Source organism: Cydia fagiglandana, chromosome 1 (genome assembly GCF_963556715.1).
Source record: "Cydia fagiglandana chromosome 1, ilCydFagi1.1, whole genome shotgun sequence".
Classification (NCBI taxonomy): domain Eukaryota; kingdom Metazoa; phylum Arthropoda; class Insecta; order Lepidoptera; family Tortricidae; genus Cydia; species Cydia fagiglandana.
In genome coordinates this window covers 12,394,372-12,417,796 of record NC_085932.1, presented here as the reverse complement: position 1 = coordinate 12,417,796, position 23,425 = coordinate 12,394,372, and the positions used below count along the sequence as shown (strand labels likewise).

At 36.2% G+C, this 23,425-nt stretch overlaps 1 protein-coding gene across 2 annotated transcripts in view; it reads right to left on the bottom strand.

The window, feature by feature from the left end:
* LOC134664419 (uncharacterized) overlaps window positions 1-10,485 on the bottom strand; it is a 38,521-nt gene extending 28,036 nt beyond the window's left edge. Inside the window, exons 1-2 of one of the 2 annotated variants that reach the window (XM_063521053.1) lie at window positions 10,360-10,485; window positions 10,034-10,168 (exon numbers count right to left, since the gene is read on the bottom strand). In XM_063521053.1, coding sequence (XP_063377123.1) covers window positions 10,034-10,054 — 21 coding nt within the window. In that variant the 5' untranslated portion in view covers window positions 10,055-10,168; window positions 10,360-10,485. The other variant, XM_063521062.1, reaches the window with a different exon arrangement.
* Between the last annotated feature and the right edge of the window lie 12,940 nt (window positions 10,486-23,425).

Here is a 23,425-nt window from a genome sequence, read left to right as displayed (position 1 = left end):
TTTCATTTTCTCAGTGTACCTGTTTAAATTTGATAGGTTTCTAAATCAGTCTACTTTGCTGATTACACATGCACATTTTACTTTCTTTAAATTTAATCAAAGATTCTTATTGGTAATGAGATCATAATAGTTACAGACTGATTGAAAAACTTAAAAGCAGTCATTCAAATGCAAAATCTATAAATATTTATTTTATGTTTAGCGTTTTAAATAGGTAAACACCATTGACATTATTGCATAAAAGCAATGTAAATAAAATAGTAGTATGCGGTAAGAAGTGACATACCTACAACCTAAATACGCTAAGTGGAATGGTCACTGAAGGCTAAGGCAAGTAAGTACGCACGGGCAATGAAGCCCGGCGATCTATATTGCTATACTCGAATTGAGTGTTAAAAAGTAAAAACAGTGTGTTGGCAAATGTAAAGATGGTTCGCTCGGAATTTGATAAGACGCCTTAATCAAGTGACAAGACCACGTAGCTCTAAGGCGGGCTCTAGGCTCAGAAGTAAACTTCGTTAAGTTGATAGTAATACTCATACTCATACTCATACTCATTTATTCATAATATTCTTAAAATATTACATGTCAACATCAGAAAATAAAATACACATTATTATCACATTATTGAGAATAATAAAAAATGTATGTCTAGAATTAAAATTACAATAATTATTATGTTCATTAGATTAAAAATACAATTGAAATAGTATGACAAGATTAAAATAGGTAACATGTCATGTTAGTAGATAGGTACATATTAGTTATAGTTAGGTAATAATTAATTAGTTATTGCATTTTTCAATTTCAAATAATTGCATTACAGTATAAAAGGTTCTATCAATAAGCCATTTTTTAAGTTTGTTAATAAACATATTAGTACTATCTAACATTTTGATGTCATTGGGCAGTGCATTATAAATCTTTGGACCTAAGACATGCATGGTCTTTGAAGACTTGCTTAGTCTGTGGGGTGGTGGTAGCAGTCGTTCCTTGCTACCTAAACGGGTGCGTGTGAGTTTGTTGGTAACAAAAGTGTGTTTGTGTGTGTGTACGTGTTTAGCTATGTTGAATATGAATTGAGAGGGTAATGTGAGTATCTTCATGTCTGCAAATAGATGTTTTGCTGACGTACCTGGTGAGGCTCTGGCTATGATTCTTAGGGCACGTTTCTGAAGTACAAAAACTCGATGCCACTCTGCCGCTGTGCCCCATAGTTCCAGGCCGTAGCACATTACAGAATGGAAGAGTGAGAAGTAGGTTGATCGTAGTTCTTTATAAGGCAGTACGTGAGCAAGCTTACCTAAAGCAAAGCATGCACCGGAAAGCTTCTTACAAAGGGTGTCTATGTGTTGGTCCCATTTGAGGGCGGAGTCTAAAGTTAGCCCCAGTTATTATATAATATTTACAACTTTTATCGTTAACATACCCATTTTAAATGAAAATACAAGCGAAACGTTTGAAACGCGACTTATAGGTGTTTATTCTGACCTAGTTAGTTATAAGTGAATATTTAAATAAAACTAAACAGTAATATCAATTTGCGATACTACAAGTAACTCAGAATAAAACCAAATGTCACACGGTCTCCACGATATAAATTCTCACAAATAAGTACAGAATTATAATCTCTTATATCAGGCGTTAAATGTTTTATTTGCATATAAATAAAGGTTAACGATATTGTAGGAACTGTTATTTGAATCACTTCCATTTTGCCTTGGAGACAAAGCAGCTTTCGTGGTAGGTTGCGCCCAGTTCCTTTGCCATGCAACTAACGTCTGCATTAGGCCACTCCTACATATTTAGAATCATTTGAACTGTTATACGATTATGAAGTAGTTTCGATCTCGTTATAGACCATTATAAAATTGCTCTAAAGTAGGTGCAGAAAGTGATAGAAGGTCGAACATACGCCAATGCAACCATTGTTATGTTATAATTGTGCTCAATGACAAAATGATAGATTTGAATATCGTAATAAGTAGAGAGCTACGTTTTATTGAAATTAATGATCCAACATATTTATATTATTGCTGCGCAAAAAAATATTAAAGGCCCTTTTTTTGTTCTTTTTTCGTCGGATTTCGTTAAAATTTGGTAAAGAGGTAGAGTTCCCTATTACATATCCCCTAAAATTTACCAAGACATGTGAAAAAATGGTTATAAGTAATTTTCAATAAAATTACATCGACTTAAAATCGAAACGGGTTATAATTATAATTATGCAGTTAAGCGCCCACTTATAATATAAATAAACCGTAACCCGAGACATATTGTGGTTTGTTGTTGTTTTGTAAATGGAAAAGCAATTTCGTCATGAAGTGTTCCGCATTCTGCCAGCTCCGGGCAATACTTATAACTTGTAGGTGGCGGATTTCGTGTACCCGGATTCGAATTTATGTTTAATATTATTTTAATCGAAGTCCCATAATTGGTTTCATTAACCTTCACGGCTGTATAATTTAATCTCACGCTTTAAATAGGATAATTTAAAAGCTTCTGTGCTAATTAATACATTTGCTGGACCATTAAATTTGTAACTTTAGAGTAAAATTGAAATATGTAATTAAGCATTAATATTTACAATAGGTATTAAATTCTAGATATAACAGAAACGTATACAAGAATTGTAACTAAAGCAGAAAAGAATTTAAGTAGATAGAGTCGATAAGATCCTTGTATTTACTAAAGCTAACCTAACTGAAATAATTGCATAATGACAGTATATTGTATTGGCAGCATGCACACAAGGCACGGTAATTATAAATTTTGTTTAAACTGCTATCACGTGATTGAAAATTCCAACGTATAAAACGAGGTTGAATCGCACAGACCTCGTTACATTTCACATAAATAGGTCTGAATAATTTGTTTATATACCTATATACTTCTCGCCATTTATTTTGGTAATAATTTAAGCTTTAGTCTAACCTTTATTATTAATAATAATTAAGTTTTCGAAACCAATTCACGTGTGTATGTGGTACGTACGTAGGTGGAAAAGGAATTATTCAATTATAATCAATCCATCCTACTTCATACGTATATACTTAATTACTTATACAAGGCTATAGGTACTGTAAATAAACTGACGGACGTGACCTCACATATCACATGATTATTTTGATATGTCGACGACATACTGCCGTATTCGAACTTCAAGATATTCACAAGAGACGATACGTACTAGATCCATTCTAGATACGTTATAGTTTAGATATCAACTAGTTCTCTTTTGCAGCGCAATTCGGGCAACTAATGTCACTTTTACGTTAGATAGAGTAAGATATCTATTAGATGTGAATTGGATCTCTAAGTCATATCTCCAGAATCGCGCAAATGTCAAATTTGACAGGTTAGATCTTAGACATATCGTTATCGTATCTTGGTGATGTCTAAAAGATATCTATTTCAAAATCCGAATCGGGCCCATAAGGAACAGAGCGTCACAGCCTCCATATGCCGCCGTTAAGCCAGTAAGCACACAGGAGACCATAAATTGTCTCGTAACAGCAGTCGGAAGGCGGAAGCGGACCGGTCCGGCACGCGTCGCGTCGCCGGCGCAAGTGATGTGTGAGTGTGTGTGTGCGCAGCCTCGCCTTCGAGCTTCGACTGGCGGCTGAATATGAGCCATACTCTTCGATAAATTTATTTCAATGAACAATACTATTAATTAATGTTGACATAGACTTCGATAATCACATATGAAGGATTCCAATTCCTCGAAAATAAATCGATAAGTTAAGTGCGTCTATTGAGGCGTGATTGAGGATTACAAAAATGTTATTTAGGTATTGACTTATCGTTCAAATAACAATCACTTTACATATATATAAATTATTGAAGCACCAAAAAGTTCCCTTATTATCGAGACTTGTTTAGTAACCCTGCGCATATGCGTAAGCGTCGTCCTAGACAGCGCCCATTCATGGTGGAGATGCAGACGCAACGCCTTTTTATGTCACCCGCCCGGTTATCTGTTATGTAATAGATATAATCTATTCAAGCTTTAAACTAATATTATGAATGCTTTTGTCAGGGGTCGTACGTAGCCAAAATGACAATCGTTTATCGACAAACGCCTATCGAAAAGTAAAGGTGACGTTCTGAGCGCCCCCCGCGAACCACGTTCGACGTAGGTATCGCCTCTCTGTCGCACTTGTAAATTCGTACGTAAGTATGACAGGGAGGCAACACGTCAAACGTGATTCGCGGTAGGCCCTCTGATGTCAACTGCAGCTGCATTACTGTTGCGGCGTCGTTGTTGCCGTGGCTATATGAAAATGAGTGACGTTCATCGACGCAATACTGCCACGTTCATTCTGTCACTCATTTTATCAAGTAAATTAACAAATCCAGATCCAGATAACGAATAAAGATCCAGAAATAAGCAATAGTATAGTCCCCCAGGTAAAGCAATTTAAAAATAAGTACAAATTATTAAAAGTTCTCTCCCTACTGGATATTTATTGGTAGATCGGAGTTATCTTATCGATCGTAAATCGAGAGGACACGTATTTGCTACGTAGAACTGGCTTTAGCACAGTACACTTGGCCGTACAATTTATAGGCCCTTAAATTATTAACTACTAATAAACTAATATTATATAATTTATTTTAACATTGGTTTCTTAATTGAATACAATAAGGAATAATTAAAGTTCGTGCGTAAAACTTTATCATCTACTACAAGGCTGTAAGCAACGACAGAAAGGTAGATGTAAGTGCATTATATTATATTATACCTATCCATTTTAGGAAACTCTGTTACAAAGTAATCTCAAGTACAAAGTCATCTGTCCTCTATGTTACTAAGATACTGTAGTGTACGGAAATTAAAATTAATGAAATGTTATTACTCAAAGCGTACACGTCGATTTTCTTTTAGACCTTGTCGAAAAAATTCAAGTGACACCAATAAAACAGATCACTTTATTTTTTAGAATTTCTATAATACTTTAGTGTCCCTTCCTCATTACTATTGGGTGTAGGTAATGTACAAGAGCCGACCACAGTGGCAATGACTCTACAATTATTTCGTGCGCTTCATCGTAATCTCGATATTACGTGATTTTATATAGAAAATGTAATATCAGACACAAGGCCGGCAATTATGTAAATCCACAATGACAAGGTCTGAATCGACATTAAAGCGATATAACAAGTGCACATTTAGATTCGCCTTGACTCGTATACTGCTTGTTAAAAAGAGGAAGTGAGGATATATCACAATGCTTCTATTCACAATTATGGCGGCGTAGCTGTGAGGTCGCCATTGATGTCGCCGCCAAAGTTCTGTGAACCTGGTTACTACTTACTAATCTTTAAAGAGTTCTTAAAAGATTGCAGATCGAATAAGGATTATTATAACTAAGGCTGATCACACATCGAAAATTAAGATTTGGTATACAATACAAGTCTACAACTATCAACTGTTACACAACGTCACCCAAACTTCTTGACTCCATTGATAAATAAAAAGAACATTAACTTTTTGTTTATTCAAGTTGTAAGTTCTTGACTAGTTTTGTTTACTTTTATGTCAATATAGAAAACTTGTTAAAACACAAATAAAGCACATACAAATTTTGGTAAAAAAAATTGCTAATTGCACCAGAAACGACTCAACAGTGCACCTCACCCTATTGTCTAAACCTTTTTTATTGTTGCAAAAGAAATGCAATTTATCTGTGTGTGTCACGGAAATAATTATATTTTGCATACATATTTATATCATTACGTATTGTGTCGGTATTATGTATACAGAAGCTTCAGATGGTCGCTTTTCGCCGCGTAATGCGAAATATTTGAGCACTTAGGCTGGCTGACGCAACTGTCTGTCTACAACCGCGCCATTAAGGTCCTATTATTTAGCTCAAAATAATATAGATTGTAAGGACGTAGGTAACTTTCGACAGCGCATAGAACATTTTGGTTCTACGACGTTTGAAGTAAGTGCCACGTGTCGATATTTCAGTGTTTAACTCTTGTTAGTTTGTTACTATTAGGAAAATAGGAAAACAGAAATTTGAAATATTTAAGTACAAACCTAGCATACTTCAACTATGTATAGGGCTTTGGCTAAAACCATATCGTTTAAAGGCATATTATTATTCTTTATGCACGTTGGACAATGCTCAGTGTAGTAATACATACCTAGTCGCAAACACAAAGAAATACACTTTTCAAACTGAATTCGGAAATTTATACGTAAATAAGTATTAACTGAACAGGTACCTGAACCCAGAAGTAATTGCACCGTCCTAAAAGCCGCATATGTGTATGAACAGAGAGAGTCAGACGGTCATGGGCGTCATTCATGGCGACACTATAACGGCTCTAAGAACGCTTTAAATTATAAAACTTACTATGGAATACGGGGTTTTTACTATTTACCATGTAAATGTTTATATGTACATATGTTTTTGTAAGTTCTCGATATTTCGGTAGGTCTGTGCAGTTGAACATGCCATCTTCACGGAGTTCGTAACGTTCGTAACGTGCCGCGACTTTAATTGTGATCTACCCATACACCATATCGATCTTTGTTTGCATTGCGCAGTGGCACTGTCCGCATTCTTTACGCGACACAACACTTCGCACATTTTTTACCGATATACACTCTTTTCTGTTCATCAAATTGCGGCTCACTGGATAACAAATATACATGGTTTGTACTTTGTTTACAAAATAAATTTAAATTACACATTGTGACTAGCATTTTGAGACTCGACACACCGAAACCCATATAGAGAATAAGCGTTACAGTCTAGGCTAGTGTTAACCACTAAGGACAAAGTTCTACTACACAATAGTAAACTCTTTAGTCTTTACTTTGCAGATGAGTACCAATGGTGATTGGTCAGAGAAAAGTAGAAGTCTAAAATCAAAATAACCATTATTAATATAAAACCTTGCAATAACTGAAATCATGTATCTGTGCGTGTGTATCTGTGGAAACTTTTAAATCCAATTAACGAAATCGTTAAAAATGAACTTATTACTTTTTGCCAACTTTTTGCCACTTATTGTTCATAAACTAATCGCTCGCTAATTAAAGGCCCGGAACTAAGTAAAAAAGTCGGGAAAAAATTAGTAAAGATTATCATTACAAAAATGGGTCATTCACCGTACAGCGTGCGGTCCCGAAGGTCGGTTTTTGCGTATCGCGGTCACGAGCCCGCCGGCTGATCATCTCGGTAATGTGCGAAACAACACAAAACTGTTTGCAATTAACGTGAGAAATGCCTTCGTGATTGTTTGATAACGTTACGTCCTTGGCCGTAATAAATCAAATATTTTGTTTAAAGACTCACTCATAGCAGTAAAAAGTTACCAGTGGCGGAGCGTCCATAGAACTCGATTCCCATCGACTTGTCTGCTATTCAGGCTCTTGGGCCATTTTCTTTAAACTTATAAAGAAAAGGAAGGGCAACTTAGCTACGGCGGCTTGCCTACGAACAATCTAGACGCGCCGCCACTGGAAGTTACCCATCTCATGACAATTCAATATGTACAATACAACGCATCTCCTATGAAGGTTTTCACTTTGGTTGATTTTTATTTATTACCTATCTTAGAACTCACTCGAAAGATAAGATGTCGGATTTCGTGGACTTAAATAATAGGTAGGTACCTATTTGATCGCGTTAAACTCTACATTATAAGGTACTATAAAAAAAACAAAATCATATACCGTTAATATGACAATGGCAACTTCACTAAAAACAGTAATTCACACGTCTCGATACACGGTCGAGGTACTAATCGAGTCAAGTTTAATTAATTGTGAGATGGACGTGGCTTGCTCAACAAGGAAGCATTAAGTGATATAACATCCAGTGACGCTGTAACAAACTCTAACACATTGGTTATTGGAAATCGCCAACTGTTATTTCGAACCATTAAATTCTCTTACTGAGGCTATTAATCATGTTACAAATTATCCGCAAATAGGTCGTTTATCGGTTTCAATTCATAACATCATCGCGATTATAAATACTAATGCCATACTTTTTCCAATAAACTATCAATAGTGACTAGTGAACTACTATTAGTATAGTAACACACTTCCATAAGTACATACATATGTACTTATTTTGTTATACGTAATGATCTTGATCTAAGCTCCGATTAATTTATTTGTAGACTTTTTGTTTGTGGATTGTGATAACGCTGTCTTAATTGGTTAAACGAAATGCCTGAATATAAAATGATGAATAGAACTAGAAACAAATATCTATTTGTAAATAGTAGACGTTCTTGCTTAATCCTTGAGTGTAGCCGCGTCCTAATCTACAAAAGCGAATCAATAAAATTGCAGACATTAAGTTTGTGATTTCAACAGATTGCAGCTTACCAAGTTGAAGATGAAAGTTAATGTCTGTTTACCTGATAAAGTGAAATACTTGCAAATACCGGTTAAATGCAATATAATTTTATCAGATAATTTCAGATAACGGCGCGCTAATTGGCTGAATGAAAATAAAGGTTTTTTTTGGATGCAGTTGATCATTAAGTGGTAATGACTTTATCCCAGTTATTCTAAGTGTCCGAAGATTGATATAGGTAGATTAGGTAGACATGTGAAGTTGTTTAAATAACATACATAATCATCTGTTTATTTTGTTAATGTGGCATATAATTATATAAGTTCAAATTTAAAAACAGATCTAGGTATATGTTAAGCGAATGAGTCCTTCTGACTTCGCTAGTCACGTCCGCATTAAGATTTGCTAAACAATTGACTTGGGTCATGTAATTGCTTCAACAGTACGTTTATGGGGAATTTAATGCAGCGATAAGGTGGCATTTTACACGACAAGCGAATTAAGAAATTTGTTCCATATAACCAGTTTAGGTCCTATTTTGTAAGCGATGCATTGTAGTTAGATCGTCCGATATGCGCTACTTAATTAGGTACTTATACGGAATTTCCTTTACAAAAACTGTACCCTACAAAGGAGCATTGTAAGTAAAGGATGACTCACGCTAGACCGGGCTGTGCCTGGGCCGAGGCGTCCGACACGTCATTTTCTATGACGGCTGATCGGTGATCACGTGGTGCTTTCCATAGAAAACGAAGCTCCGGAAGCTTCAGTCCGGGCACGGCTCGGTCTAACGTAATCTTTTATGCATCCAGGTATCAATTAGCTTAAGTTAAATATGATTGTCTTTTTTTTTTAGTGGAGAGGATGCTATCTAGTGAGATTAGTCGATAATGCACAGACGGCCCGGAGATGATATCGTAACTTTGCCCTGTAAACTGGTAGCTACTGTGGGTGAGCAATAAAGATCGCTTATATACTATCCTTATCGCAATCTGGTTCATGCTTTATTTTGACGCGTTGACAATCAATTACTTTTGTTGCTCAGTACAAGACAAAATATTAATCTTAACTTTGCGTAACGTAAGCTCGCGTATTTCGCAAGGTACCTACTTTCGAGATTTCCATACGTTTATTAAAATGATATCGCAGTATCATCGGGCAATCCAGATCCTTGAGAATTTAAAATTCATCACTGCTATTCCCACACTCGTTCAAGATAATTTGAGGGATTTCACACGTACGTTATTACAATGTAATTACACCGCATTAACCGAAATTATATAAACTATTATTTTTATTGGTACAATTCACTGGAGTCTCGTAATATTAAACGATATATAGCATCTGCAACCGCATGAATTTATAATGCGAACATATTGCACAAATGCTGTCGAAAACGTTGTTTATGAGGATGGCGTTGTAAGTATTCTCAATATTATTTTTAGGAAACGGTGATTTTACACAATTAGGTAGCATAACACATTTTCTAAATGTGATTTTCATGATTCAAATTAGTCAATTTAAATAATGATAAGTAATGTCATTAACGGGTCTAACGCGATTAAATTTCATTATTTTTACCTTTTTTTCGAGGTTTCAGCCGGGTTACACTAGTTGTGGTCACGGAAGACCCGTTAATGACATTAATGATGTGTACAAAACGCGAGAGTTCAAAGTGTTAAATAATGATGTAAACTTACGATTCTGATGTAATTGGTCATGTTGTCAATGGGGCACACTGTCACAAAGATCAGCGCGTGAGCAGGCGTGGGGAGGCGGTGGCGGCAACGCGGGCGCACTGAGCTGGACCGTCGGCGACTGACGCACGCGGCGGCCTGCAACGGTCGGTGGTGGTAGAAGGTACCAATGCCGCACAAACATACAACAATTTTCTTAATAGATCACGTATCTATGCGCACAGAAGCGAATCACGCAGTGTCGTAACTTTTCAGTGCACGCACGCGACCTTGGCAGTGCTGGGTCGGAATTTTAACTAACGTTACAAAAGTTTATTTTAAGTACGTACTGTTTTGCGTACGGTTGGCGGAGGGCGCTGGTCGGCAGTAAGCGCTTCAGCGGCGACAACTCGTTATATAGGTTAAGCGCGGCCTCGTCGTACGGGAAGTGTCGCGCGCCCGCTAGGACCGCGCCCGCCCAGCCAGCCGGCGTCCGCCCGCCCACGATTGAGGACATTCTAAGCACCCTTACCACAGAATAAATAATAGTACTAGGTACAGAAGACTCACTCTCTAACAAAACGCGTCTGTCACGATCAGCACAGATATGGCCGCTAGGTGGCGACAGCGCCACGCGCGGCTTATGGCAAACCCCAAAATTGGGGTCGAACGGATGGACTTTTAGCTACCTGTAGCAAAGCGACGAAATCGCGGAATGAGACACGCCTGCCCTTACAAACCCCTTACGAGGTTTGGATAGAAAATTTGAAACGCTTGTTATATTAGTCAAGTTTATTGTGACATGGCGTAAATATAAGGATTACATTTTACATTAACTAATACCATTTGTGTGCACATTTACATTTGTTATGTAACTGGTGACTTAATTCTAGCTATTATTTAATATTTCTTTTGAAAGAAATAAATCATATATTGCGAAGTGAAACCGTTTCTTTGTCGTTTTTCGTTTAATATTCCAACCTACAATATTTGACACTAAAAACATTGGGATTAAGTATTAAATGACTTTCCAGCAGCCTCCCACCATTGTATCATCTTCTTGAATCTGTAAATCAAGTTTTAGTGTATACAAATTCCTCGCCAACTAAAGAGTGTGGCCTAAAGGGTGACTGGCGTTAAGTTCGCCCTTTGTCATTGTATATTTTTTACTGTCCAATATAGTTTAAATAAAAATAAAGCAATATTCTTTTTCCTTAAACCTATGTATACAGTCACATCCATCCAGCTGTGTAAAGTAAACGTTACAGTAACACGATTTAATACCTGGGCCGGCTCATATTAATGGGTCTGCCGCGAAATCGATGTACATTAAAGTAATTACACCGTGAGAAGCCGGGCTCACTATTGGAGAAGTAAAGTCATAGGTACGTGACCTTTCAGCTTTTAAATTCAATTTTAAACTGCACTCTAGAAATCTATATGGCTTCTTTGAGAAAACTTATTTAATTAAATTTTTATTAATATAAATTTATTCAAGTAAGTGGCACTTTTTTGTTCTATGACACTATTTTTTTACCTTTTTACTCTTTCCTAGCTTAAATAATATTTTTAGACATAATTTCCACTTAGGTGATGTGAAATTTGTGAAAAGCAGTATGTGTCACATGGTAGCAAAATTGTTTCCACCTTGGGCGTTAACACTTGAATCCCTTACTACGCTCAGGATTCTATTTTAGAATAGTACAGTCGATATCTATCTTACCGTTTATTGTGCAAACGGTAAGATAGATCATATTTTTCCTATCGTGTCTTATCTTGGTAAAAAAAGTTTTCTTTATGTTGCGGCTGGCATGACTAAGCAGGTACTTTAAGTTGTCAAGTAAGCAAATCGCGCGACATAGCATATCCCATTTTCAAGAAGTGAGATCTATCTGGAAACCAAGTTCTTTCAAAGCCCCTTAGACCGCAAATTCATGATTTTATCTATAACTATGTACAACATCATATAAACTTTTAGAGCATGTACTTATGCAATACATTATGCATTTTGATTTCATACAGTTTCAAAAACGTATGGCGTTCAAAGAAGCGGAATGACATTGTTTATAGTATAATCCATTAAGTATACCTCCCAAAAGTTCAAGTTATAATATTAGTCTACTTTTCAACAGAATTAAGATTGAGTAGGTAATCCTGTCGTTATTTAAGGCTATCACTATCATCAATGGATATTTGTCAGCTAACTTAGGAAGTTAGGACTTTCGTTTCTGACGATTTGACATTAAAATCGACGTCCCAAGGTTACAAGATGAGGTTATAGAGATACGGTGAAACGATTAGGTAAGGTACTACGTTAGTCAGAGATACAGTATGTACTTATACAGTATGTGTATGACCATGGGGCTTTAATTCCAGGGCTTGATTTTACTCGCTAAACTGAGCTACTTTTACTATGGGACCAACCCTAAAATCGGGGATTTTTTTTTTTGGCTTTTCCATAGAAAACGTCGACATCTGATCAGCCAAAATGTATGAAAAAGTAAAAAAAAATTCGGGATTTCAGGGTTGGTGCCATAATAAAAGTAGCTCAGTTTAGCGAGTAGAATCGAGCCCTGGATTTAAAGCCCGATGGTCAGTAACACCCTGTATGAAAATGTTTTTTTAAGTGTTATCTTGTCCCAGTGTTCCTCATAAGCTCATAACCCAGCTGACTAACTACAACAGATATGTACCTATAGGTACTTCCGCAATCAGGTAGGGTCAGTCGCAGCGACAGACGTGGGTAGGGTTTCTGGTTTCTCGACCTTTTTAATTTCTCGATGCACGGGAATTCTCGACCAAGATTTAGAGTATCTCGAGAAATTTTGAATGTTTCAAAAAACACCATGTTATTTTCATTTATTTGCTTTATTACAAATCAGACTCATAGGAATCGTAGGTGAGGTCAATAATCAAACATAGGGTAAATTTTTAGTTCCCATAAATTGTACTTAATAATCAAAAATTCAACAACAAACAAAAAAACTATAGGTGCAGGCATGCGCGCCGGCGATGTGATATGGTATAATGTATTTATTTAGGTATTTAACAGAATGAAATCAAACCACAATACCTATGGTATTTTATTAGGCAGGAATATTCAAGTCAATAAATTTAACTAGATGTGACAAACTTACAGACATTTTACTACGAAATAGTCAACGTAACAATGAAGCTGCTAAAATAGTGATATTTTGCTAATAGGAATATATCGGGATGATTTGATTTATCAATAGTAATTTATTATATTTGTTATTACATGGCCCTATAATTCGTTTTTAGCATTAGAAAGAAGATAAGCGATTTAGACGAGCCTTTCTATCGAAAAACACTTGAAAATTAAATCACCGCAAATAAATTATGTAACAATTACAAATCATATACGATAGTTTACATTAAGTATTTTGCTTTCATAAATAGTAGTTATTTTTTTATTTGGTTGGTTAAATAAATGTTTTAAGTACCTGAAGATGTAAAAAAAATTTTTTTTATCATTTATTTCACTACCTAAAGAATAACACTTTAGACATATCACGTTTTATACGCGTGTTTTTTTTTTACTTATCACATGAGATTTATTTCTCGAGTTCTCGAGGCATTGAGTGATTTTTCCCGTCTCGACTTAGGACATATTTCTCGAGATTTCTCGCCTCGAGAATTCTCGAGCAGAAACCCTAGACGTGGGTGGTGAAGGTCATTGCCCCCGGCTGGGATAGCACAATGTCGTGACTGCAGCAGGTGTCATAAACACGTGGTCAAAACGTGCTGTGAGGTTGCAAGTACACCGAATCGGTAGACCTTTGGATGCGGAGGATATAATAAATTCTAAAGGTTCGATACTTAGGTAGGTACTTTACATAAAAATGTAAAACCGCGCTGTTGATGCGTTTGCTGTTGTATCTATTAGGGGTCATCCATTAATTACGTCACACGAATTTTTAGGTTTTTTGACCCCCCCCCTCCTTGTCACACTTGGTCACATTTGTCAAACCCCTCCCCCCTAGTGTGACGTCACATTTTTTGTACGAAATCGCCAAATCGAATTCAGTAAATACCTAAGTATTATTGATATTTTATTAAAATATTTTTGACGATATAAATATTAGTAATTTTACAACCCAAAACTGCTTAGGAAAGAAAATTAAACGAATAAAAACGATTATCGTTTTAAAAACAAGTTATTTAAATGTACAGCGAATTAAATAATTTAATTAATTTTCGGTTACTGATGAAGTGAAAGTGACGTCACAAAGTTTGTGTCTCCCCCCTCCCCCATGTCACAATATGTCACATTTTCTTGACCCCCTCCCTCCCCCTAAACGTGTGATGTAATTAATGGATGACCCCTTACTGTTGTCAGCAATCATTACGACACACACACACACAGTAGGTTGTAGGTACGTCAAAGATTTTAAGAACAGAATTGATGCTATTGATTCTGAACTACCATCGGCCGAATTACCGATACCTACTAGCGGCCGAGGGTCTTTCTTATATTACACGATATTAAGTTTACCTGCCCGACCTTGGCCGCAGTTTTCTCCTTAACTAATCATTTAAGAAAATCCTTAACACGCACTGATCATATAGTAGGTATTTATAGTTATTTAATAGTACGTTTTGGAACGTACTAGGGTCACGCGACCGGCGCGTTCAACCTGTCATATTTTGTAACGAACTTACCGGATTATTGTATACTTACATGGTATTCTAAATTAATCATGTTCTATTTAATAGTCTTGTTACACGATACATACACTTAATAGTAATAGTAGTTTATGTGACTGCTCATATGATTCATAACAGGATCATACGAGTGTGTAATGCCTAATTATGCACAGTTCCATACTCTTTTTATCTACACACAATCACAGTGTAACTATTGAAAGTATTGAAACGTATCAATAGTTTACCGTATTCTCGCGCAATTAATTCCAAATTCAATGTGATTGATTATGTAACGCCTGGTATGGTTGATGTTATGCGTGGCGGACAGAATCGTAACTCTTAACATTAAGGTACTTAAGTAATCTCATAAATAACATAAAACAATCAAAATATAGTGACCACGAATATAGATTAATTAACTGTGATGTAACCTACAATACCTTACATCTGATTAGACATACATCGCTTTTCCGATTAACAGCGAGATTGCTTCCGAATATTTATACAATTTTTTATTACCAATTAGTGGTTAGATATATTAATAATTTAAATATTTGTTATTGGGATTTTATTACAAACATCTTCAATGTTAAGGTTGTTTTATGCATAGAGACTAATGGCGTCATTCATACGCCACATATTTATATTTCGTCTTATTTGTCATTTTGGCTTAGATACGAGTATAGGTACTGTATGTATGTGTAAGAAAGGCATACTTAATACATAAATCACTAATTGTATAGTTTTATGAATAAGGGATAAGTGTTTTGGATTGGTTTAATGAATGTATAAATATAAGTACAGGCGAACGAGACGTACGTACGAGACTTATTGTTTATGCTGAATTTGCTCACTAGATATTAGGCTTCTATTTGTACCTATTTAAGTTACAGCTTTAGACACCTTTTCTTAGAAGTACCATAACACTCATTTGCTCTAGGTAAAAAAAAATCTACTTCGAAAAATAGAAAAATAGACAAAGAGATTGAAAATGTTTCCTTGCAACCTTACCGGAAGCTCGCAGAGTCAGACAAGGACAGTATCAGTAGTTATATAATAACAAAAAAATCCCAGAAAAGTTTGAATTTGCTACTGATCTTGAACTTGAGACAATGCAACATTGACCTGAGTTTTGAATTGTATCAATCAATGAACCGCTGTTATCCAACCTTCTCTTCGCTTTGTACAGTTTCTACGCGTTTCGCGCCGTTTTTACTGAGGTGACGCATTGGAAAACCACTAAGAAAATGCCGACCTTCTCGATGGTTGTGTAGAACACCCACGCTATAACGTCGCTAACTACAGGTACCTGCGTCTTTAAAATACAAACATATTGCTACCTACTACATACACAAACTAGAATTAACATTATAAATAAAAAAAATGCCATTAGAGCGGTCTCTAACGTGGAAGATCAAAAAAAATGTCGTGTAAAAATGCATGTTTATCATTTTTTACTCTTATCTTTAGTACATGTACAATAGATGTGACGCACGTTAAAATTGATTGGCTAGAAAAAAATATTGACGAAATGCGTATTTCGTTTTTTTTTTTTCATAAAAACTAATTAGTTTAGGGAGCTGAAATTTTGTGTTTTAATTACTAATTCAGAACCACCACACCCATAAAAATTACAAGCCCAAACTCGGTGGGGGCAAACTCGCTTAGCTTATCCTGGCACATCCTTGGTTCCTTGACATGTTGTTGCATGGACAACACGTGATCTAAGCTGCTAGAAAAAATAAAATACTTACTTGTTGCTTGAATACACAATTACTTGAATACGTACCAAACATTCACAAGTAAATAACTCCTAGAAAGAACGGTTAAAAATAATCTGTCGCTAGTTATGTCAGACGGTAAACTAACCCACGCAGCCTTCACCTTGCCTCGCGCTCAACCGAGACGCACAAAAACTCAAGATATTTACTAAATCACTTCATAATTTGAGTATTTGGGCCAAGTTCAATGAGTTCATCGATGAGGCATGAACTTCGTTCGTGGGTTTCTTTGTTTAAAGAGACAATGACAATAAAACTATGGGTTTTGCCTTTACAAGTGTTTAATCGCGAACACTTACCCGTTATTTTGCGACGCCGAAACATTTGATAGATACTTAATCACCAGACATCGTAAATTTAATAGCATTTTTGGTGCAGCGGTGTGGTGTTAACGGAATTGGTCTAGATAATACCAACTAAATTAAAGTTAATATTAATGTAATTAACGCTAATTAATCATTAGGGTTGAAATTGTTTATACCAATTCCGTTGACACCACTCCGCTGCAAAGAAAATGCTATAAAATGTACTATGTCTGGTAATCACTTACGAGCAGAATTTAAGTGTTATGTAGGTACATTGTTTTTCAGACTGTATTGACAGGTTATTTATGTATGTCATAGGTAATGCCTAATAACTTGGTGACGTCATCGAGACATTGCGTCGCATTATTCTTCCCAGGCTTCCCTCTCTTCTTGTACGAATGAAATGAATTGGTTCGTAGGCAGTGGCGTAGCTAGCATGGGTGGCACCCGGTGCGGAAATTGTGGGTGTCACCCCAAAATTCAATCAAAATTGTAAAATATATTTAAAAAGAGTAATTCTAATTTATATTAAATAGCTCAGGATTTACTCCATCGCTTTCATTTAACATGATTTTACGAATTTTTATAGGTGGCACTGATGTCCACGGTCGGGTGTCACCCCTAAATGGCTGACACCCGGGGCGGACCGCCCCCTCCGCCCCCCCCCCCCCCCCCTAGCTACGCCACTGTTCGTAGGTAAATTAAAAAGTACTAGATATCGCGCTTTATAGGTAAGTACGGCAATAATGTTTGATCGGAAGCCGGAAAGATAAACATAGGTAAGTACATAAATAAAACATTCATTCACGCACACGTATTACTCTGCTAACGTATCCTAATTACGGAAGCAGATAGTAAGCAAGGCTTTTGCTGATAAAATGCTAAGGTAACGGCGGCTATTAACGCGGGTATCAAAATCGACGTCTAACACCGCGGTGTTTACAAATACGCATTTTTCAAATAAACAGATCTATTCCCTAAGAAATAAAGCATACACAAAACAAGCTCATTCATTGGTCTATCATGCCCATTAGTGTGCATTTGTGTGAGGGTGACAAAAAACTCGCGATTCGTCAGTTTGTGCGACGGCGGCGCAAGAGCCGGTTATTCCATACAGACGCGTGACGCCACAGTTAAGTGCACTCCAATCTTACTTAGTGTTTTACGTAATAGTTATGGCAAATAAACTAGTGCAATGCCTTTTAAGAGGTTGTGTATTGTTTTCTACACGATTTTGAATTACTTTTAACTTAGTTTTTGACCGGGAAATACGTTTAAAATGGAAAATAAAATACAGCGGTGATAGGCGCCAATTACTTCTGTGGTAAGTAATTCCGTGGTATGCCACGGTAATAGAAAAAGTGGTAGTTTTGTTATTTACTCTTTAGTTTTGGTACAAATTATCAGTTTTATAATTTCTTTTATTTATTCCAATCTTGATCTATTCACGCTATTAAAGAGCTATTTCCGTGGTATGGAAAGTATTCAACTAACCCTTAATTTTTAACAAAAACTTCAGCACTTATTTCCTTGTTTCTATGGGAACCCTTAATCTGTCAACTTTTTTTTATTTTGAGATAAAACCTAAAATTTACTTGCCGGTTATGTGATTTTGTCTTTCCAAGAAGCTTGTAATATACGTGTTTGATTTTATTTGAAGAACCATCTGTGTTTTATTCTTTTTATGGGTCGGAATTAGGTTTAATCAAACTCCAAATTAAGCCTATTACCGATGGTATGATCAGATTACCCTCGGTGATAGAATGTATAGAAATCTATTACCGACCCAGAGAAATATCGAATGGGTCGCTAATAGGCTCTTAAAGAGTTATCTATTACCGAGTGACTATTTAGTATTGTATTTTTGGTATTTTTAAACATACTCCTATAGTTTTATTTTTTATTTTTGTGTCATTATTAAACTTAATGGCACAAACATAATATACAGAACCCACGTCATTATTATTGATTTAACCCTCGGTATTAGGTTTCGAATTTTGAGTTTGGTTTCTATTAACGAGTGCAGGAAAATCATGCCAATTGTACCCTCGGTAATGAAAGCTCAATTCGCGATAATAGAATCACAGCCTGTCCCTTGCCACGGTAATAGAAGATTTGGTCATTTTGGCTTCAAAAAATATTTTAATACATATAATAAGCCAAAATGAATCCAAAAACGGGTGAAACGGAAAGTTCATTAAATGCTCTGACGAAAAAAAAATATTCCTGGCTGTTAGACAGCATTGATACCCTTAATTTTTGGATCTCTTTTGAAAAGTTCCTTAACTACCACCTTATCGTCTAGTCTAGGAATATAGGATTATACAGTGAATTAGTTAAGTTTTTATTTGTTTTCAAGGAAATTACGAAAACAGGTTTTGAGAGCACTACCTATACCTCTTATTAAATTCGCCTTACCTTCATAATTATTTATAGTATTGACATTTAATTAAAATACCTACCTAATGAGTTATCGACATATTCCTACAACTATAGGTAAATAAAACCATACTGGGATAAATAAGTGCAGTGGCAGTTGGCACGGTTGTTTCTTATGACCAGTGAATAAAAGCTGATTTAGCCCGGTAGCCGCGAGATCGTGTCATGACTATCCCCCAAAAAAAGGGACGGAGGGAAAAGGTCGGCACCCCAGCTACATTTGTGCCGCGATTAGAAATCGAATTACCTATTTGTATGAATTTTCATAGTAAAATTAAAATAATATTTATTTGTAAACAAATTAATTGTATAGGTAATGTAATTACATGATTGTATGTGGAACTTAGGTACTTCTTAAAATATCATGGTAGAAAATTGTCCGTGAATAATAACATTCCCACATTAATTTTTATCGATAAGTCGGGTTATCAACCGACCTCGGCGTAACCAATATAGAGCACCTTGTCACGAACCTAATTGCCCAAAAGTTAATTATGATAAGTAAAAGTAAAGTGGCGTACATTTTGAGACAATTGTGGGACCGGAAGGAAGGAAGGAACCTTGCTGTCACTTCCGTAGCGGTCAGCGTTGGGACCCGTTGACCTCCTTCTGCGGTTAATGAGCTCAACTTATCGATTTTGCTAGATGTGAAGACGAGTGTAATTAAAAAATCGAATAATAAACAAATATAACAAGGCATAACATACAAGTATTTTAACTTTTCTCATAAAATAACATACCTATACTTTCATATGTAATTTGATGCACAAGATTGGAAATACATAATATATATACTCTTTAAAAAAACCCGTAGAGGTCGGATCAAAAACTAAGTCCGATTCACGCTTGACTGCGCATTTCTAATAGGTTTTCCTGCCATCTATAGACCCAGGGCCAGGAATGGTTGGACAGACAGACAGATAGACAGACAGACAGACGCACGAGTGATCTTATGAGGGTTCCGTTTTTTCCTTTTAAGGTACGGAACCTTAAAAATAGGTAGGTACGAACTTAGTAGATTCTACACTGGAGATCAATGTATTTATTTCACTTACCTACGAATAATTAGGCGGTTAGCCTGACACCAAAATCTGCATTGATTCAATAATATAGGCAACCTACACATAAAGGTCAACGTATTATACATCCACACATGATATACCTGCTTATAAAAAGATAGATCGCAGTTATGTGATAAGCTAATGCGTATGGTAATCGTTTTAATTATTGATTGATGTAGGTACATACATGAACGTTCACACTTTAAGTTCGAAAGCTTTTCAATCTCCAAATTAAACTGTATACTAATTGTTTTAAGATTGCGTTTTGCCTGCATTATTAATGGGTGCAGCTTGATGTTAACCTGTATGTTTCTACGCGTCGTGACTAACGGCGGACCTCTGTAAGGATTTAGTTAATTGATACTGTACTACTGGCTGCGTAGCCAAGATGCCGATCGCTTACGCTCCGTAGCGATCGAAACGCAACTGTCACTGTCGCACTAATATGGAAGTGTGATAGAGAGACATAATGGTTTTCGTTGTCGAAGCGATAGCGATTGTGACCTTGGCTATAGTTCGTTTTTTTTAGCATTAGAAAGAACTTCGCAGAAGTAAGCTTGTGGTTCCAAATCCGGCACTTTTAGCGGTAATAATTTGAAGTAAATTATATGTATTGACCGTGGTACATTAGATAATTCAATAATTATTAACAATTAAAGAGCCTGATAAAAACTGTACGCTTGCTTCTGTGGAGTTCTTTCTAATGCTAAAAAAAACGAAGTATAGGCCGCCTGTTCCGCGTAATCACTCACTCCTTTAAAGATCATTTTTCAACAAGACACATAGGTACCTATAGTCCTAATACCTACTCTTTACATGTACATAGGTACGTCAAGCTATTTCATTTACATATTATTCCTGATATTTTTTTGCGGTGAGTAGTTATTTTATAGATTACATGTGTAATTTTCTCATTAAGTATTTATTTATTTGTTTCGTCGAATTTCGTATTCCATTTCGTACAATATAAGCGAAATTTCATCATAAATCCAAAAAATCTTCCCCTGAGTTACGAAAACGTCTATGGAATTATCGTAAGCGAAAATTCACATCATTTTTTTAGAACGAGTTATAATTTCGTACTTTTATTCCCTCCTGAAAGATAGCCCTTGCAGGCTCCCACGAAATATTATGGAAACGTAATGAATGAATATCGGCCTACCTACGACATTATAGAGCAATTAGGGCCACGCCAACACGCTAGACCTTCGGATGGGTCGACTTAAAAGCTTCACATAGGTACCTATTAAGTATGTACCTACTGACGTATTCTAATTTTAATAACAGGTTATGAATTAGTTATGGATTAGATCAAATTGTAAATATTGTATCCCAAAATTGCCTAGCTCTTGTTCGCGGTTGCAAAGGCAGTCGCGCAATTTACCGTGACCAAACGGAACAGGGCTAATTTTGGATTAGGATCATTAAGATGCGCTTCTAGTGCCTATAATATGCCATAACTGTAACGGATTTATTGTGAATTCCGTTTTAAAGTAGGTACTATAAAGAACTATAAAGAACTAGGTACCTACTTAATTATGATAGTACATTCGACCAAAATGCTTACGTGACCGCGAACACGTTCAATGGCATCTCAGAAAGTTGTTTTCGCAGGACAAGCTTCATAGTTGCAGCAGGAGTATTCAAATAACTTCAAGAAATTAAAAAGAGTTAATTTTTGCTTATTTTCAGTGTTTCGTACCTACCCAGCAACTTTAAGAGATAAGAGATCTTAAGAATAATGAAATCATTTCGGTTTGTGTGATATGAATATAAACCATTTATTTTTTACCACGAATCAGCAAATAGGGACTTATGGTGGGGTATTTATGTTTTTTTTAATCATATTTTAAAAGGTAATATGGTGACAGATTTCTTGGGAAATGACAATAAGTAACAAAAAAAGTAACTAAGTAAGTACCTAAGAGCCCTAATATCAGAAACTAAGATATTTTATTGTCCTAGTTATACCGAACTAAAATGTCACTAGTTTTCAAAATTCCTATCTATATTCTACTAGACAATCGGTACCGCGTGGATGCTGTTGCTGACAATGACCGACATTCTTCTAACTATGCATATTATAATAATTAATAACTAAATCGGATCTCCATCGATGCACTGTAAGACCTTACGAACTAACCAGGTCAAACGGACGTAATATAAGGTAATAATGGCTAATTGTTCATAAATACTCAATCAAGATGGGTGGTTTGGTTGCTCGGTTTGCATGCAAGCGACGTCTGATTACCCGCACGACACATGCAAAGCTATTCGTGATCAGAGATATTGTGGGAGAAAATTAGCACCTAATTAGTCGGCTTAGTGTACGGTCAAGGGGAATCTTAAATGTGTTAGGAAGCTTATAATTTTCTAGCTCGATCGTGCATTAAAATTGCGGGTTTTTACTGGAGGCAATATGACTAAGATCTTACGATTTTTCTGAGGCTCTTCCTCTAGACTTACATAATACAAGAGGCTGGTAAATATATAAGACTGACAACCTGGGTCATTTTCGCCTGTAGGCTTAGCATCCGAGCGCCGCGCCCGTATCTCGCCCGTAAGATAAGTAGACTACCCGTCCCTCTTTCATTCATAATACAGTTAGAACATGACGGGGATTAATCTCGCGCGCGAGATACTGTCCCGGCGCTCCTGTACGTGCTAATCCCACTGTAAAATGAATAGGAATAACGGATGTCGATGTCACGGATGTCAGGCGTGGCTCACTCCGCGTTTTCGTCGGTTTGCTACAGGTAGCTAAAAGTGCATCCGTTCGGCCCCAATTTTGGGGTTTGCCATAAGCGGCGCGTGGCGCTGTCGCCACCTAGCGGCCATATCTGTGCTGATCGCGACAGACGCGTTTTGTTAGAGAGTGAGTCTTCTGTACCTAGTACTATTATTTATTCTGTGCGGATGTGAACAAAAAGTACCAAGGGACGTGGTTCAACTGATCATTTTCTTTTCGGTTTGCCTGCCCCTCGGCCTGCACCATCTATGCCATAGATTCTATGGTATTAAGTGGTTCCCACTCAGTAAACCATTCTAATAATTAATAAAATTATTTTTATTCATTTAAATTTCGATCAATGATTGTCGCTTCCACTACGATCCTTGATATAGTATATAGTATACTATCTATAGATAGACAATAAAATAATA